Source organism: Balaenoptera acutorostrata, chromosome 12 (genome assembly GCF_949987535.1).
Source record: "Balaenoptera acutorostrata chromosome 12, mBalAcu1.1, whole genome shotgun sequence".
Lineage (NCBI taxonomy): Eukaryota > Metazoa > Chordata > Mammalia > Artiodactyla > Balaenopteridae > Balaenoptera > Balaenoptera acutorostrata.
The window spans coordinates 12,771,029-12,788,980 of NC_080075.1; the positions used below are offsets into that span (position 1 = coordinate 12,771,029).

A 17,952-nucleotide genomic window follows, 5' to 3' on the forward strand; every position below is an offset into this window, starting at 1 on the left:
CCCCCTCACTCACTGCCTTCCAGGAGCTCAGGCATTTTTTCCGTTACTTGACCCAAGCTCATTCCTCCCTCAGGGTCTTGTATTGTCTGTCTTCAGTCCTCTGCTCAAATGACACCTCCTTGAAGAGGTAATTTTCTGTAATTATTCTGTCTTAATCAACAGGTTGATTTTCTGTCTTTTCCACTAGAATGCAAGATCTATGAAGACAGAAACCTTGGCTGTCCCAGTGCCTAGCGTAGTGTTTAGAAGACGTAAGTGTTTAATTACAGTAAAATTCACCTTTTTTGGTACACAGTTCTGTGAGTTTTGACAAATGCATGAAAGCATGTGACTGTGACTACAATCAAGATATAACACCCTCAAAAATGCCCCTGTGTTCCTCAGTGGTCAACCCTGCCACCCATGCCAGCTCCTGGCAGTCACTGAGCAGTTTGCTGTCCTTGTAGCTTTGCTTTTTCCAGAAAATCAGTAACTATTAAAAAAAAATGTTATTTATTTTTGGCTGCGTTGGGTCTTCGTTGCTGCACACGGGCTTTCTGTAGTTGTGTCAAGCGGGGGCTACTCTTCGTTGCGGTGCGCATGCTTCTCATTGTGGTGGCTTCTCTTGTTGCGGAGCAGGGGCTCTAGGCGTGCAGGCTTCAGTAGTCGTGGCACGTGGGCTTAGTAGTTGTGGCTCATGGGCTCTAGAGTGCAGGCTCAGTAGTTGTGGCACACGGGCTTAGTTGCTCCGCGGCATGTGGGAATCTTCCCAGACCAGGGCTTGAACCCGTGTCCCCAGATGCTTAACCACTGTGCCACCAGCGAAGCCCCCGAGAAAATCAGTAACTATTAACTCTCTTGTTTCTCCCTTGATTTCTGAGCACAGTCCATATAGTGCTTATATTAGCCCTAAGTGCTTCCCCTTTCCCTTCACCGGCTTCATGATAGAAGCTGAGTCATCTGGCATGTGTTTCCCCTATGTTCCCGGCATTCTTCTTACCTCCTTAGCCTTGCTTCTAATCATAAATGAAGAGGGAACTTGCCTTTTCTAAAGCTAACGTATTCCTAGGACCTGGCTTTATTATTCTAGTACTTTCCATATATACACCAGAAAAAACGTTCCATAATAGTAGACTATGACTGTGTGCTCACCACTGTATCTCCCAGTGTAGGTGCTAAAGGAACACTCGAGGAATCGGAGAGTGATCTATCCTTCTCCACAGACTCCTCCTTTTTTTTTGTCACCAAACTTGGCCCAACTGTAATCTGTCTTAGGATCCATTGTCTGTTATCTGGTCTACACTGCAAGCTCCAGGGTAGGGACCCTGACCTCCTCATTCACCAGCTCAAGGTCTTTGCATTCAGTTTTCTTTTTGCTCAGAAGACTCGTCCTTCTTCCTGTCACTGCCCTTTTCCCAGCCCAGATGTCACCTTGCTGAAAGTACCTTCCCTGACCCTTCTATCTAAAGTCATCCCAGCCTCCCTCTCTCAATCACATCACCCTGAATTAAGTTGTTTATTTTCTGTCTCTTCAGGAGGGCAGAGAGCTTGTCAGTGGTGCTCAGGGCTGTATTCAGAGAATAAATCCTGCCCTCACTTCACTCTGCTATACCTTTTAGCTACCATCTAATTTTACATGTTCCTTTTGCCATTGCCAGGAATCTCCTTATTTTCTACTCCAATCAGGTGTACAGAGGTGCTTCTCCTGGGAGGTTCACCACATCATGAGAATATGTCTGGTCCTGTGCAGAAAGTGTATGAAATCCTTTGGCTCAGTTTCACGCATCACACATATTAATGTTAACTCCCAGCAGCCTGAGATCCTGACTTCTAACATCTGAACTCTGTATGTGAAATGATTACTTCTCTCTGCCTTAGCGTACTTTCCAAAACTTGGCCTGCTCAGACTCATAGAAGTTTCCTGTTCCTTTTTCTCTGATAACTTTTCAGATTTCACACTAGTTGGCTTGACAAGGGACTACCATTTCCACACTTCCTAGCCGTGTAAGTTCACTACTCTGGCTCCTCCTACCCTGCCTCTTCTGTTGCTGTTCAGTCCCTGCAGGGCACTTCTTGCATGAATGGTCTACCTCTGCAACCTCTACTTCTTATTCAACTATTCTGTTTCAATTTCTTTTTTAAAAAATAAATTATTTCAAGCATATAGAAAATTATAGAGAACAATTTGAACACATGTATGTACCACCCAGCTCTATCAAGTCTTCATATTTGCTTTGTCTTTTTTTCAGAGTTATATCTAAAAATTACTCAGGAGCCATTATTTATGACCCATCTCCTGACTTTCGCATTCCTGATGGTCAATTTGCCTAGTCATCTTAATTTGCAAAATTTTGGAATTAAAATAAAGTACCTTCGATCCTCTGCTGTGGTCTTCTTATTTGGATTAGTTTGGGTCCCATTTGGGAGTCCTCTTCCATTTATGGTTGTGCCACCAGCTTGAGTTCTGGGAGCTGTCTTGTTTAGAAAACAGTTCTGGGGAAGAGCCCTTTTCAACTTGGAGTCCAAAGTCTGTGCTTTTTGTTGACAGCTGTTGTTGCATTTATTCCCTTTGGCTCCATTTGCTCTTATGCTAGGGGTGCTTGGAATGACTGAGTTAAAGCTGCCAACTGTCAAATTAGGCCTTTGGCTTATGGCTTTTGATTTTTGCAGTACATATGATGTCCGACGTCTACAACAAGCTTGCGTGGGTTTATGATCTTGCTTTGTGTTTGGATGTCTGTTGTTACATCCTCTTTGAAGCACTTTGGGGTATGTGCTGGGTTTGCTATGTTTTACTTTCTGTTCAGTAACAGTGCATGATGGTAACTTAGTTTCACTTGGTCTTTCATACTTACCCCTATTAACCTTTATATTCTTTATGTCCTTAACCACTGTTTTCTTTGATGCTTGAGTCCTGTTAAGTGTCTGGACAAAGTGAGAGGAAACTGTTTTTGGGGGTTTTCCCCCTGGTCTTGCAAGATCTGTTCCTCTGGAGAGTTGCTGAGACTTCTCTGGTGGAATCCTGATTTGTGTTTCTTCAACAAATTGTTTATTAACTCTCTCTTTCAGAACAGCACTAGTCACTGACCTTTTGCCCAAGACTTCTTTAGTAGGAGCCATACTGCTCTTGGTTTGATTAGTTTTTGGCTTACTTACAGTGCCTAATTCAGGATTTGGCTTCCTCTCAGAGTTTGGTAAGATTTGGGGCAAGTTCTCTTTATTCATCTCTTTTAGACAGCTACCCAAGGATTCATTTTCAACATGAGTATTGTCCACAGAGTCTGTACATTTAGCAGTTCCTTGTTGTGTTACCTGCTGCTTTGTAGTTTTCAATTCCTGTATATTAAGTGACCCCATGGTTTTTCTTGACAGTTTTCCAGTAGTGGATGATCCAAATTCATGCTGTCGTTGACTACTTCTGGAAGGCTTACAGTTTGGGTTAGAAGAAGCACATTCTGAAGTGAGCCTTTTTTTGCCCAGAAGTTTTGGTGGCTCCAACTTTGGCCTCTGGGACCCTGTGATACTGGCAGGTCTGGACTGAAGTTTAATGCTGATGGGTCTTGTAGCTTTGACAGGCAAAGCAACATGGTTGGTAACATCCTCTTTAGGTCTAATAGTCTAAAAAGACAGAGAAAGAGATAAAAAAAAGTAAACTCATAACAACAGTCCATTGTTTTTAAAATAAAAAAAACTAGCTATTTTGTTTATAATTGCATTTAAGAAAATTGAATCCTGAGAAAAAAAAGACTTACTAATAGATGATTTTTATAACTGGAGTTCCTATTAGAAATATATTAGAATCTTTTAGCTTGATAGAATTCAGCAGAGATGCAGTGAACACATAAAAATTGCTGTTTAGGGCTTCCCTGGTGGCGCAGTGGTTGGGAGTCCGCCTGCCAATACAGGGGACACGGGCTCGAGCCCTGGTCTGGGAGGATCCCATATGCCGCGGGGCGGCTAGGCCCGTGCGCCACAACTACTGAGCCTGCACTCTAGAGCCTGCGAACCACAACTACTGAGCCCACGAGCCACAACTGCTGAGCCTGCGTGCTGCAGCTACTGAGCCCACGTGCCACAGCTACTGAAGCTCGCACACCTAGAGCCTGTGCTCTGCAACTAGAGAAAGCCCGCGTGCAGCAATGAAGACCCAACACAGCCAAAAAGAAAATAAGTAAAATAAATAAATTAAAAAAAAAATTGCTGTTTAAAAAAATAAATTTGGCTCCATCAAACAAGTACTTGCTGAATGCCCATTATATCCAAAGGAAGTGTCCTTCTAGGGACTCTGGAAAGATATATACATAATAAAGTTATGTTAGGGTGCCTCCCAAGTTCCTCCTAGTACTTTGCATTGCTACACTAATTTTCTTAAAACAACACTGCCTTTGTAAAGGTCAGAGTGTCACTCAAGAAACTTTGTCTCATCCTGGAGATCAGTGGTATGGATATGTGGTAGATGCTGGGAGGCCTGAGATACTTTGGAACAGTTCTGAATAAGTACCTAACATCTCAGCAGAAAGTCAGTCATATTTGTGAAGTCAGGAAAGGGTTTTAAGGTTAGATTGTACATTATTAACAAGTAAATATTTCAGTCATGTGATTTAATTTTGGATAAGAAAGGTAGGACTAGGTTGCAGAGAACTTTTAAAACTAGGGAGGGGTGTTTAGAATTAATATGGTAAATAATAGGGACAGGCCACTGTGGATTCTGGAGCATCCGCATTGAATGCAGTTACTCAGAAAGGAGAATTTGGCAGAGATTTGTAGACTATCCAGGGAAAGATATGGCAGTGCTAGAGTTACCGTTCTCTATTTTTGGTTTGATAATATGATGAATAATTACTATGTAAGCTTTGTGAATGTGTAAAGGACGTCTGTAACTAGAACCACTCGGCCTTAAGAGCGAAGAGATGGCCACCCTAGGATGGCCTGGGCGTGTGCGCTGTTGCTCATGGGTGCTATGGGGGCACTGGGAGTGGGAGGCAGAGAGACAGATGATGTGCTCACGCGGCGACAGCTGGGTTACTCCTTGAGCCCCAACGTTTACATCAACCTCGGCTCTCCCATTATTGCTCATTACTGCTTACTGAAGAGGCAGGGATGTTGGTATAAGCTTTCCAATTATGTGCTATTCCTTACTTGTTCTTTTTTGTATATTAAAAAAAAAAATCGAGATATAATTTGCACCCCATTCACCATTGTAAAGCGTACAATTCAGTGGGTTTTAGTATATTCACAAGGCTGTACAACCATCGCCCCTAATTCCAGAACATTTTCATCACTGCAGAAAAGAAATCCCACATTTGTTAGAAGTCACTCCCCATTTCCTCCTCCCCACAGATCTGGGCAACCAGTAATCTATTTTCTGTCTCTATAAATTTGCCTATTTTGGACATTTCATATAAATGGAATCATGTAATATGTGGCCTTTCGAATCTGGCTCCTTCCACTTAGCATAATGTTTTTGAGATTCACCCGTACTGTGGCATGTATCAGCACTTCATTACTCTATTTTTTAAATAATAAACTTTATTTTTAGAGCAGTTTTAGTTCAAAGCAAAATTGAGTGGAAGTACAGAGAGTTCCCATATATTCCTTGTCCCCACACAGGCACTTCACTACTTTTTATGGCTGAATAAATATTCCATTTTATGGCTATATCACATTTTGGTTATCTATTCAATTGATGGACATCTGGGTCATTTCCACCTTCTGGCTATTATGAATAATGCTGCTATGAATATTTGCTATAAGTTTTGTGTGTTTGTGTGTGTATCTGTTTTCAACTCTCTTGGGTATATATCTAGGAGTGGAATTCCTGGGTCATATGGTAGCTCTATGATTAACTTCTGAGGAACTGTCCAACTATTTTCCAAAGTGACTGCACCATTTTACATTCCCACCAGTAATGCATAAGGGTTCTAATTTCTCCATATCCTCCCCAACACATATTATCTGTCTTTTTGATTATAACCATCCTAGTGGGTGTGAAGTGGTATCTCACTGTGATTTTTATTTGCATTTCCCTGATGTTGAGCATCTTTTCATGCCCTTATTTCCCATTTGTATACTTTCTTTGGAGAAATTTCTATTCAGATCCTTTGTCCATTTAGAAATTGGGCTGTCTTTTTATTGTTGAGTTGTAAGAGTTCTTTATTTATCTTGGGTACTAGATCTTTATCATATACAAGATTTGCAAATATTTTCTCTCTTGTACAGTTTCTATATCTTTATTTTAGATCAGCCTGGCCTTGCTAACTTACTGTAAGTGGTAGAACTGGTCATGCAGTTAGTTTCAAGCACTTCATTGAGAGAAAAACTAGGCTTAGAAGAGTCATTAGGCTAGCAGAATAGCCTGCAATCAATAGGCAAATACACACCATTCGAGCTGGAAGGGATTTTGGAGATCATTAAATTGAGCCCCTTCATCTGAGAGGGAACGTGAGCTGCCCAAGGTCAGGCAGAGTGTTAAGAGGCAGGGTTGGGGATAGAACTTCAGTCTCTGACTCCTGGCCTCAGACAACTCACGTCAGATAGATCTGATTAAAAAAAAAACAAAACAAAAAAACAAAGACAGAATGTACAAGAAGGAACAAGTGACACAAACTGAATTTGGTCACTTCATTTTGTACATATGAAGCCAGAGAAGGGAGAAAATTCACAAAGGATATGACCAGGGTTTAAATCAGAAGAGATTTACTGCATCTATACTAGGCACTGTGCTAGACTGCAAGGGGATACAAAGATGAGAGAAGATGACACATGCCCCTGAGGAGTGCTAACAGAAAATTATGATACAAAGACATGAGGGCTGAATAGGGCTGGGAGGGATTGTAGAGCTCATCTGATTGGTGGTTTTCAAGCATTTTTGTTCATATACTCCCAAAATAATTTTGACAAACTCTGTACCTTCCTATACTTTTGAAAGTTAATAGCTAACATTTTTTCATTGTTAGTTTAAATAGCTGCAAATATGTAATTTCAGGCACACTGTCAATATTGACATTTCAAGATGAAATGAAATTTGATACCCACTATAATCCATTTAGAAACTATACAAACACACTCTTCTTTAACAACTGAAAATATAATACCATTCTTTTTTCTCCTGGTCTGTTTTCATTCCAGTTCACCACAAAATTTTTATACCAGATATTTGTGCTTGGAAGTTTATAATCCATTACCCTATCATACTTCTCAACAAATACATGTCTATAAATTTACCTTAATCTGTATTTACCATAACTATAAATAATTCAGCAAAAGAAGATAAATGTTACCAATTTTGATCAATAATTATTAAACATAAAGAGTAAAATACTTTTTCATAAAGAAATGGAAATGTCTCTTAATGAGTTGGCTGGAGCTTCCCCCCACAATTAGTTCATGTATTTACTGGAAGACATTATATTATTTATTGCTAGAATGAGACAGAGGTCTTCATTAGTTTTATTCCTTTGGCTTTTTAAATAAAAACACAGAAAATTTGTTCACATTATCAGGTAGATGGGGATAGAAGATGTTTTGTTACAGCAATTACAGTCAATTCTTTGAACTCATCCAGAGGCATATGCTAAAAATCATACAGTGATCTCTCAGCAAAAAATTATTTTTAATGTTCTTCCACATGACAATGTTGAATGCAAAGAACTAGAAGCTGCTTGAACTGCAAAAGGCTTTCTGAACATCACCACCATTATTTCAAATTGTCCCTTGATTTTGTACTTTGGAGGTACATATTTCCATCCCAGAGCGAAACGAGCAGAGAAAGAACTGAAAAGTGGAAGAAGGATGACAGTGTCAAGGAAGGCGGGAAAGGAGAAACTGAAGTACATTCGACGACAAATCAATTTTGGGCAAAAGCACATACGGAAGTTGAGGATGTGGAAATTGGTTCTGTTAAAATGTGTACCTGCTGGAGATGCTTTATGCACCTCCAGAGGAACATATATCCCAATATGCAGACACTTCTAAATGTACTTCAATCTGCATTAACTCAATCCTTTCAAACAACTCTATGAGAAACCTCCTATTATTCCCATCTCACAGATGAAGTTAAGTAACTTGCCCAAGGTCCCTGAGCTAGAAAACAAAGGAGTCAGGATTTGGACCAAGGCAGTTTCTTAACTATTATACATTACTGTTTCTCAATAAATCTAAGAGGATGGCTCCAAGGAATCTTTTCAAATATGTTAAAACTCCTGATAGGAACAGAAAATGAAAAACTTCTTTTGTGTGTTCCTTTGTGTGCCAGAATGAAACCTGAAACAGTTATGGTGAGGGCTGTTAATTTCAAATAGTGAGGCATGGTAACAGTACACTAAGAGTATGCCAGAAAAGCTTTGTTCAAGTCCTGAGTCTGACCCTTATTGGCTGTATAAATGTGGCCAGTCTCCTTGAGCCTCAGTCCTCTCATTTGTAAAATGGGAATAATAATAATAATAATAATGATATCTATAAACTAGGGAAGGTGCTATAAAGTCCTGGTTTTTTCAAGATAGTTTTGATTTATGCCTGTTGGCCCAACATATTAATAGCCCTTCCTTTTACTCTCAAAGGTCTCTGGACATTCAATCATATGACCTCCCTGCTTATAGCATTGTTTTGAATATTAATTGAGATATTGTATGTAAAGTGTCTCATCCAGTATCTGGATAATAATAAGTACTCAAATGTTAACTCTTATGGTTATATATAAAAAATGTTTTATAAATTGTGAAGCGTTATACAATTGTAATGATGAGTTATTTGCCTAGTACGTTGAGTTTCTCCCAAGTTCCATAATTGCCTTCCCCACTTCATTTTTATCTTCACTACTGTGATGCCTACCGTAAAGGGTAGGTATCACCTCATTTAAGAGATGATTTACTGAAATCAGTATTGTCAGCTTCGAGCAAACCTTCTGGGAGCTCTTAATGAGGGCCCCTTCCAACAGAGTTTTTAAGCCTTGCATGCTATACCAGTTCAATCTTCCTAAAGCAGAAGTCTAACCCAGGGGCTTCCCTGGTGGCGCAGTGGTGAAGAATTCACCTGCCAATGCAGGGGACACGGGTTCGTTCCCTGGTCCAGGAAGATGCCACATGCCGCAGAGCAACTAAGTTCGTGTGCCACAACTACTGAGCCTGTGCTCTAGAGCCTGTGAGCCACAACTACTGAGCCCACATGCCACAACTACTGAAGCTTGCATGCCTAGAGCCCGTGCTCCGCAACAAGAGAAGCCACCTCAACGAGAAGCCTGCACACTACAACGAAGAGTAACCCCCATTCTCCGCAACTAGAGAAAGCCAGTGCAGCAATGAAGGCCCAATGCAGCCAAAAATAAATAAATAAAAGATAAATAAATCTATATATAAAAAAAAAGTCTAGCCCAGTAATTCTCAACTGTTCATATCATCATGCACCACTTTTGCTTTCTATGCATTTTCTATCCTCCACAGTGTCTAACTATGTCATGTGTACACATAACATATATAGTCTATAGATGATATATACATGCCTATGCATATAGATATATATGTATATGTGTGTGTGTCTGTGTGCATTTAATGACCGAATCATTAAAACTTATGAAAATTGGCACCAATGTCACACTTTGGGCAACATTATTTCAATTACACTTTTGAACTTAGATAAAACTATGGCTTTAAAAATTAAAGTTGGGATTTTTATTGATTATTTTATTGCAGATGAAGAATTTGTGCCATTTTCAGGAGGATAATTTCTCCCATTTAAACCTTAAGTATGTTAGGATCTTTTTATCATTCCATCCACAGTCTAGCTGAGCCGAACTGATTGGGAAGCATAGGCTTGTTAAGTAGCTTGGAAGATCCAACACAGATGTTCTCTTTTAATGACTACTGAGCTATTTAACTTCATGGCAGCATACCAAAGTAGTTAAGACCATGGGCTATCAGCCTATCAACCTATTAAGAGATTAATAACTATGTGACCTTGGGAACTTAACCCTTCTGTGACTCAGTTCCCTCATCTGTAAAATGGGCTACTAATAGTCCTATCTCATAAGGTTGTAAGGACTCAAGGACTTAATGCAAGTCAGAAAAGTGCCAGACACATAGTAAGTATTCAATAAACGTTAAGAGGACCAAAGTGCACTTAAAGATTTTTTTTTGGTTAATAAACTGAACTATAGTATGTTGTACTTTTCAAAAAATGATACTATTGCTTACTAAACCAAACTGTTCTTATATTTTGTAAATACCTTTGCAAAACATGTTCTTTAGGTTGTTAACATGTTTATTATTTTTATTGCTAATCATCCAAAACGGATATTTTTTAAAAGACTAATTTCTACTTACCAATTTAGAAGGTGGAGGCTTCGGGCAATTATTCTTGGCTTTTAGATAAGGCCTATAAAAGATGAAATAAGATTAATTCTTGGTACAGAAGAATCAGCAAGGCTTGGGAAGTACAGTGATTAACAGTACAGTGATTAAAAATTTTTACGGTTAGAATTTTAAATCATTAGAATTTCCATATATGGTAAAAAAATATTCAAAAATTATGATTGATAGAAAGTCTCCTTATCATCCCTTCCTTAGTCCTATTATTCTACTCCTCAGTGACCACAACCACTGTTGCCCATTTTTTTCTGTGATCCTTTCATAGATGTCCTATGCATAAACATAACATTCTAACAGTATTAATAAAATACGTGTTTTCTTCATATCTGCATAGTCTTACTCATTGGAACATCATTCCGGGAACACTGCAATGTGCCGGGCGCTAGAGATTCAATGCCAAATAAGATAATTAAATGCTTCTTTAAAAAGCTTGCTTGTTTTCTATGTCTGTGAATCTGTTTCTGTTTTGTAAATTCATTTATATTAAATCAATTATAATTAAGAAAAAAACTTGCTTGTTTTTTAAGTATCTTCAAATAGTGAATTTTCAGGTGGGGAAAGTGATATAAATAAAAAATACTGAGGCACATATGAAACCTAGCTAGTGAGAGAGAAAATGCAAAAAAAGAGAAAAGCAGAGAATTTAGACTCAATCTTCACAGATCATAAACTGCCAGACTAACAGAGACTTTGATCATGACTTGATGCTTGTTTCTCCCATCTTGGATGTAAGTCCTGGGAAGGCAGGGACCGCATACCTTCAGAAGCAAGAGTGACTGATACATTATAGGTATTAAATAAATATATGTTGACTACGTGAATTAGGTTTATTTAATCAAGGAAATAGAGTCCAGTAAAAACCCAAAGTAACAAGAAACTAAAACAAAGGGTGAAAGCTAACTTTGTAAAAATTGATTTTCACATAAAAATTTAGCAACATGTTGGGTAGAAAAACATATCAATGTTAAGGCAAGTGAGATAACACCATTTAGATGACAAGATGTTGACAAAAGATCAAAGTGAAGCAGTCATATTCTGTTCACCTCAAGAGTAAGTGCTAAGAGGAAGACCAAAGAGCCCTGTCAGGCTGGAGGATGTGGGTGTGCAGCTTATGGAGGATGGATTGAACCGGCTCTCCTGCTTTAGAGAGAAGCACCAGAACCAGGATCATTCAACTCCTTGGCCAAACACTGCCTTCACCGAGAATCACTCTCCCAGGAAACACAGCAGGGAGAGGAAAAGCTTGCAGCATTGCTGGTGATATTGTAGACCCTCCTCTCCCGCCTTTGGAGACTGTCACAGTAGTAATGCTTAAATCTTGGCCAACATTTTTGTCATGCCTGGACTGGAAATGCCCTTTTTGAAAAATCATAGGATCCCAAGGCAAGTCTGAGCAGACTGCAAACAAAAGGGCTATGTTTTGCAAAGGCTTTAAGTTGCTATTAGCAACCAGGGCAACGGAACTTTGCATAACCGTGGGAGACAAACTCACTTGGTGTTTTGGCACTTCAGTTTTCCCTTGGCTGCTAGGTACTCCTGGAGCTTTCTCTGCCGCTCTTCTGCAAAACAGGCGAGCAAACAAACGCATGAGATTCTAACCAGTTCATTTATATTCTAAAAGATGACACCTTCCTGTAATGATTTTGGCTTTGGACCATAAAGCTATAAAGTCCTTAGCCCTACAAATGTGCCTCCAAGTTAACATCAACATCGACAATATCATTTATATGCCACGTACAAAGCTCTTCACACTTGTGTTACTTCCTTTAATCTGCACAACAATCCTAGGAGGTATTTTACAGTCCGAAATTTAAAGAGGATAAATGATATGCCCAAAGTTACCCAGATAACATGTGGCTAAGCCAGGATTTGAAACCAGGTTTATCCAAACCCAAAGCCCTTGCTCACAGCCACAGTTCTCAGCTCCAACACATCAAGCTTTGCATGAAGAAATTCTGTTACTGGCCCACCTAAGCTGGCAAGCCCGGGCCTTGTTTTATTAATCCCTTCTAACAGGAATGATGATTTTTGCCCCCAAACCTTTACACGGTTTCCTTTGGTACTAAGGACAAAATAGGCCAGGTTAGGGGGTTCATGGCAAACATCTATCCATATGGTGACTTTCTAAGCAAGGCATCTGTGAGGGAATGAAAAGTCAGTATTTCCATCTTCAAGAAGTTTCAATCTAGTAGTGGAGATAAAATAAACACAGTAATAATTACAATATAAGGCAAAATCTAGGTGCCATTAAATAGGGTCAAAGAAAGAACTTACGGGAGTCCAGAGGCAGAGACTGAGTGAGCGGAGTGGGTGGTTGGAAAAGGCGAAAATTCAGTAATGGTTTAAAAAAAAAAAAAAAAAAGCTTTCGGGGTGCAAAACAACCCAACCTCATTTAAACTGAGTTGCCCTGTGTTTTTTTGGGTTTTTTTGTTTTTCGTTTTTGGAGTATAATTGCCTTACAATGTTGTGTTAGCTGCTGCCGCAGAGCCAAGTGAATCAGCCATTCGCATACACACACCCCCTCCCTCTTGGACCGGCCCCCCCCCCATCCCACCCAACGAGGCCATCGCAGAGCAGGAGCTATCTATTTTCCACGTGGTAGTGTATTTATGCCTTGTGTTTTGATATCTGCCTCTGATGCATCCCTAGGAGGCAGCTGTGTCAAGAGGACTGTTGGAGGCTGAGAGATGGGGCTGGAATCCCAGCTCTGTGACTTCTAGCAAGTTACCAAACCTTGCTGCTGCTGAGCCTATAAAATGGGGCAGAAATGCCCATCTTGAAGGGCTGCTGTGTCAAGTGCCTAGAACACTGCCCGGGCCCTGGGAGACAGTCAACATGCATTATTACCGAAACCAAAACACTGTGCGCATTTTGGAGCAGGTGGCAGGCACCTGAGCAGGAGTACGCTGAAAGTCAGCAAAGGGCATCAGGCACATCTAAGAGGTCAGGGAGCCCGGGACCCATCAGCTTCCACCAGGGCGCGCGGGCTTGCGAGGAGATGAGCTCCGCGTCGGGGTGAGACCCTCCTTGACAGCTGTCACAGCTCGGGCGGCCGCCGCTGCCCCGAGGGCCACACCCGGGCTCCGCCTGGAGCCAAATATGGGCCGCAGGAGCGCTTGGCTTCCTACTGACTGTACCACCCCGGGCAAGGGGACTCAGGTTCTTTACCCAAACGAGGTGACAATGACAGCTTTTTGCAGAGCTGCTGCGGGAGTCACTGGGAAGATGCCTGGGAGGCACATGGCCCCGCGTACACCCTCACCGATCCCCGGCCCCGACTTCTCACCGGAGCCTAGGGCCTGGGCTCGGGTCAGCGCCCCCAGGACCGGAAAGGCCAACGGGGAGGCAGAGGCGGGCAGGCGAGCGGACCGGCCACTTCCGCCTAAAGGACTCACTCGGGGGTCTCCCTTCGTCCCCGCCCGTAAGACACAGCGGCTCGAAGTCATACTCACCCGCGGCGGCGGAGGGCCCCGGCAGCACCATGACTCCCCAGCTACAGTTCTTCTTCAAAGGCCGCGCCCGGAGTCAAGGCCGGCGCGTCACGCATGCGCCCACTCTCATTGGCTCCCGTGGGTTTGAAACCCGCCAGTCGGAAGCAGGGGAGGGCGGGACAAAAGGAAATAGACGCGTTGTGGTTGGCTCTGCCCGTCAAATCACCCAGGGGGCCCTTTGATTGGAAAACGTACAGTGAGCGAGCAGTTGGCATTGAGGGCGGGTGATTGAGTGGGAGGCTAAGCCCCACTTTTAAGGATGCGGTTTCTGGGCTGTTGTGCTGTCACTTACGCTGAAGGCTGCGGGGATGAGCGATGGGGGAGCACCCGGGCCCCATAGACAACGCCTCCCCAGCCCCCTTAGATGCTAAGGTTCACATAAAAATAAGATAAAACCAAAATGATGAAGTTGGCGGCTCCACATAAGTGTACATCTCCACTTGTTATGGGTCTCTGAAGCCAAAGGATCTTAGTTTTTAGTACTGCAGGGTGGCTCCTTTTATGTTTTTCACTGTGGTAAGATATACAAAACAAAGTTTACCATTTAAGCCATTTTTAAGTGTACAGTTCAGTGTCATTATGTACATTTACAATGCTGTACAAAGACTCCTCCTTCCTGGCAAGGACTTGCCAATGAAAAGCCAGGGACTCTTTGTTAATTACAGCTCTCCCAACTTCCGTTTCCCCCTCTGTAAAAGCATTTTCCTTCCCTTGACTTGAATGTGGCTCGTCATGGTTGCAGATCCCAAATTGCAATTCTCTGCTGATCCTGAATAAACCCATCTCTGCTGGGAAACTATCTGGCAGTCAATTTCAGGTCAACACCATTATCTGTCTCCTGAGCTTTCTCATCCTCCTAAACAGAAACTCTATACCCATTAAACACTAACTCCCTGTTGCCTTCTCCCCCCAGGCCCTGGCAACCACCATTCTACTTTCTGTCTATGATTTTGACTACTCTGGGAACCTCATTTAGGAGGAATCATACAGTATTTGTCTTTTTGTGACTGACTTATTTCAGTTAGCATTAAGTCCTCAAGGTTCATCCACGTTGTAGCGTATGACAGAGTTTCCTTCCTTTCTAAGGCTGAATAATATTCCATTGTATGTATATACTACATTTTGTTCATGCATTCATCTGTCACAGACATTTGGGTTACTTCTATCTTTTGGCTATGGTGAATAATGTTGCTTTGAACATGAGTGTACAATTATCTGTTTGAGCCTCTGCTTTCAATTCTTTGGGTATATAACTTGAAGTGGTATTATTGGATTATACAGTAACTATTTTTAATTTTTTGAGGAACCGCCATACTGTTTTCAGGATGGCTCCTTTTTGATGTGTATTTTTGATTAGACCTTATCAGCTGGGTGTATGCCTAACCAAGGAAGGGACAATGGGGGCAGGTCCAGTCCTCCTGAGTCCCTAGGCACACCTCATTCCTTTTATTTCTGTCCTAAAACTTTTTCTTTCAAAAATTTCCCCGTTTTGGCTATTCTGCAGTTTCATGAAGAGGTTTGGGAAATGCTTTTGGCACTCTGTGCGTTAGGGTTCCACTTCTCTAGGTGCCAGAGAGGTGGTGGATAGAGAGGTGGAGCTGTGTCTGGGCCCATTTTTGCCAGGTTTGCTTCACCATTTGGGTGCTCAGCTGGGCATGAAGCCATTGGGGCAGCTCTCCTCTTTGTTTCCAAACAGGGTGTTCAGGAGGGAGCCGTGCTGGGGTTTCTGGATTTATATATTTTGACACATTAGTAGTATACAAATATGTTTAAAATAGGACAACTGATAATTATTTAAGTGAAAAACTTGGATTCTTTGTCTAGTACCATGAATCCTTGCCTAATGGTTAAATCTAGGAGCTGGGCAAGAACATTTTTGGTTAATGAGCAAGAAAGTGTCTCATGTACAGTTTCAGAAAAGTGAAAGGAGTTCTCTTGGTCTTTATAGAATCTTAGTGATCGAATGGATTGCAGATTGAGAAGTCATCTTGTCCACCCAGTGCTAGAGTATTCTACAGATCCCATGTGTGCATTGCATCTATGCAAGAATACTGCTTGGGTCAGGGGGCTGCTTCACCTGTCCTGTTTTTAGACAATGCTGATTATTATGAAAATTAAAGAAAAAAAAAGAGCTCAAATAAGCCTCTTGCTCATTGGTCCTTGTTCTCTGGAGCAACATGGGCTGACTCTGCACCCTTTTCTAAATTCTTTGGATATTTGAAGAACTATTTTGTAGGACACAAAATACGGAAAAAAAGCTAAATAGGTTTAACAATTCTCAACTCATCTAGCAAAGTATCCATCTTGTGGCTTGAATGGCTTCCCATTGCTCTGAGGCTAAAGTCCTACAACTCCTGCAGGGCCTAGCCTTTGCCTACTTCTACAGCTTCTGCTCATACTACTCTCCCCTTGGTCACTGTAGTTCAGGCACTCTTGCAAAAATGTTTGTAACCTATTTTTTATACTCTATGATATACTATGTACAAAATGAAAACATGCTCACCAAATTACAGATGTCACAAAACTAAGAGGAAGAGTCAGTGTATTAAAAAAAATCAGAATCTGGAACAATCTAGAAAGATCTGGGGCCAAATAAAGATTAAAATTGAATAGGGATATATTTAAAGTTTTGAATTTAGGATGAGAACCTATAGGTCTTTGTTGCCTACAAGCCCTATATGAATCAACAATGTCACTTGCTTTCAAAAAGCTAATGTCACTTTCTAAAAACAGCATGGTGTCTGAAATTGGAAGGACAAGGTCCCACTCTAAGCTGGGCTGGGCTGGCCATATCCTGAATAGTATACTCATTTCTGGGTAACAAGTTTTATGAGAGATATTGACAAGCCAACATTGGCCAAGACTCAAGAGGACAATTTTGACAAATGTATATGGTCATGAAACCACCACAGAATCAAGGAATAGGTATAGATACACAAGCATATTTTACATCCAACACAGTACTTATTGTTATCCCAACTATTTCCATCATCCCCCAAAAGTTCGAGTGTAGGTATATGTAAGCATCAGAGGGATGATTTAACTGGGGGGAGGGTTAGGGAAATATCCTTTCCCTTTTCCTTCCATACCTTGGACTTACAGGTGATGTGGCTCTACTCTCATCAATTTGGAGACTGATGTATAAGACCATATTAAAGAAATAGACTCCAACAAGTTCAGTGCTAGGATTGTTGAAGCTCATCATGGTGACCTTCTCACTGTTTAGGCAGCTGGGGAGTAGGGAGTAGAGGATATGCATAGCTGATCCTGTTAGAATAATATTTGAGGCCATTTCTAGAATGATTCAATATTTCACTATTAAAGACTGAGCAGCTATTATGCTTTTATTTATTTATTTATTTATTTATTTATTTTTGGCTGTGTTGGGTCTTCGTTTCTGTGCAAGGGCTTTCTCTAGTTGCAGCAAGCGGGGGCCACTCTTCATCGCGGTGCGCGGGCCTCTCACTATCGCGGCCTCTCTTGTTGCGGAGCACAAGCTCCAGATGCGCAGGCTCAGTAGTTGTGGCTCACGGGCCCAGTTGCTCCTTGGCATGTGGGATCTTCCCAGACCAGGGCTCGAACCCGTGTCCCCTGCATTAGCAGGCAGATTCTCAACCACTGCGCCACCAGGGAAGCCCAGCTATTATGCTTTTTAAGATTTCTTGAATTGGTATTGCTTGCTTAGTGTTTTGTATTTCTCTATTTCTTAAAATATTGATACCTAGTCTTACTCTAGCCAGACTTGGGGTACAGAAACCCTAGGAAAGTAATGGCAACTAGAAAGAACAGTGTGAAATAAACAAGAGAACAGGTTTTTTTCCTTTTCTCTCTGTTTTTCTGCAGTGCTCTGTATCTGTGTCTGTGTCTGTATTCTGTGGTGCTCAAATAGGCTGAGTTTGGCTGTAAGTAATAGCAAACCAAATATAAATGATTTAAAATCACAATAATGGGACTTCCCTGGTGGTGCAGTGGTCAAGAATCCACCTGCCAGTGCAGGGGACACGGGTTCGAGCCCTGGTCCAGGAAGATCCCACATGCCCTGGAGCAACTAAGCCTGTGCGCCACAACTACTGAAACCCGCATGCCTAGACCCTGTGCTCTGCAACAAGAGAAGTCACTG

The 17,952-nt window shown here is 41.4% G+C and overlaps 1 protein-coding gene across 1 annotated transcript in view; it reads right to left on the minus strand.

Moving 5' to 3' along the window:
• The window catches only part of CKAP2L (cytoskeleton associated protein 2 like), a 32,511-nt gene extending 18,620 nt beyond the window's left edge, over positions 1 to 13,891 (minus strand). The window contains exons 1-4 of the mRNA XM_007197392.2: positions 13,794 to 13,891; positions 11,833 to 11,899; positions 10,296 to 10,347; positions 2,351 to 3,597 (exon numbers count right to left, since the gene is read on the minus strand). Of these exons, the coding sequence (XP_007197454.2) occupies positions 2,351 to 3,597; positions 10,296 to 10,347; positions 11,833 to 11,899; positions 13,794 to 13,824 (1,397 nt within the window). The 5' untranslated portion in view covers positions 13,825 to 13,891. The remainder of the gene's footprint in view (positions 1 to 2,350; positions 3,598 to 10,295; positions 10,348 to 11,832; positions 11,900 to 13,793) is intronic.
• Positions 13,892 to 17,952: the final 4,061 nt, after the last annotated feature.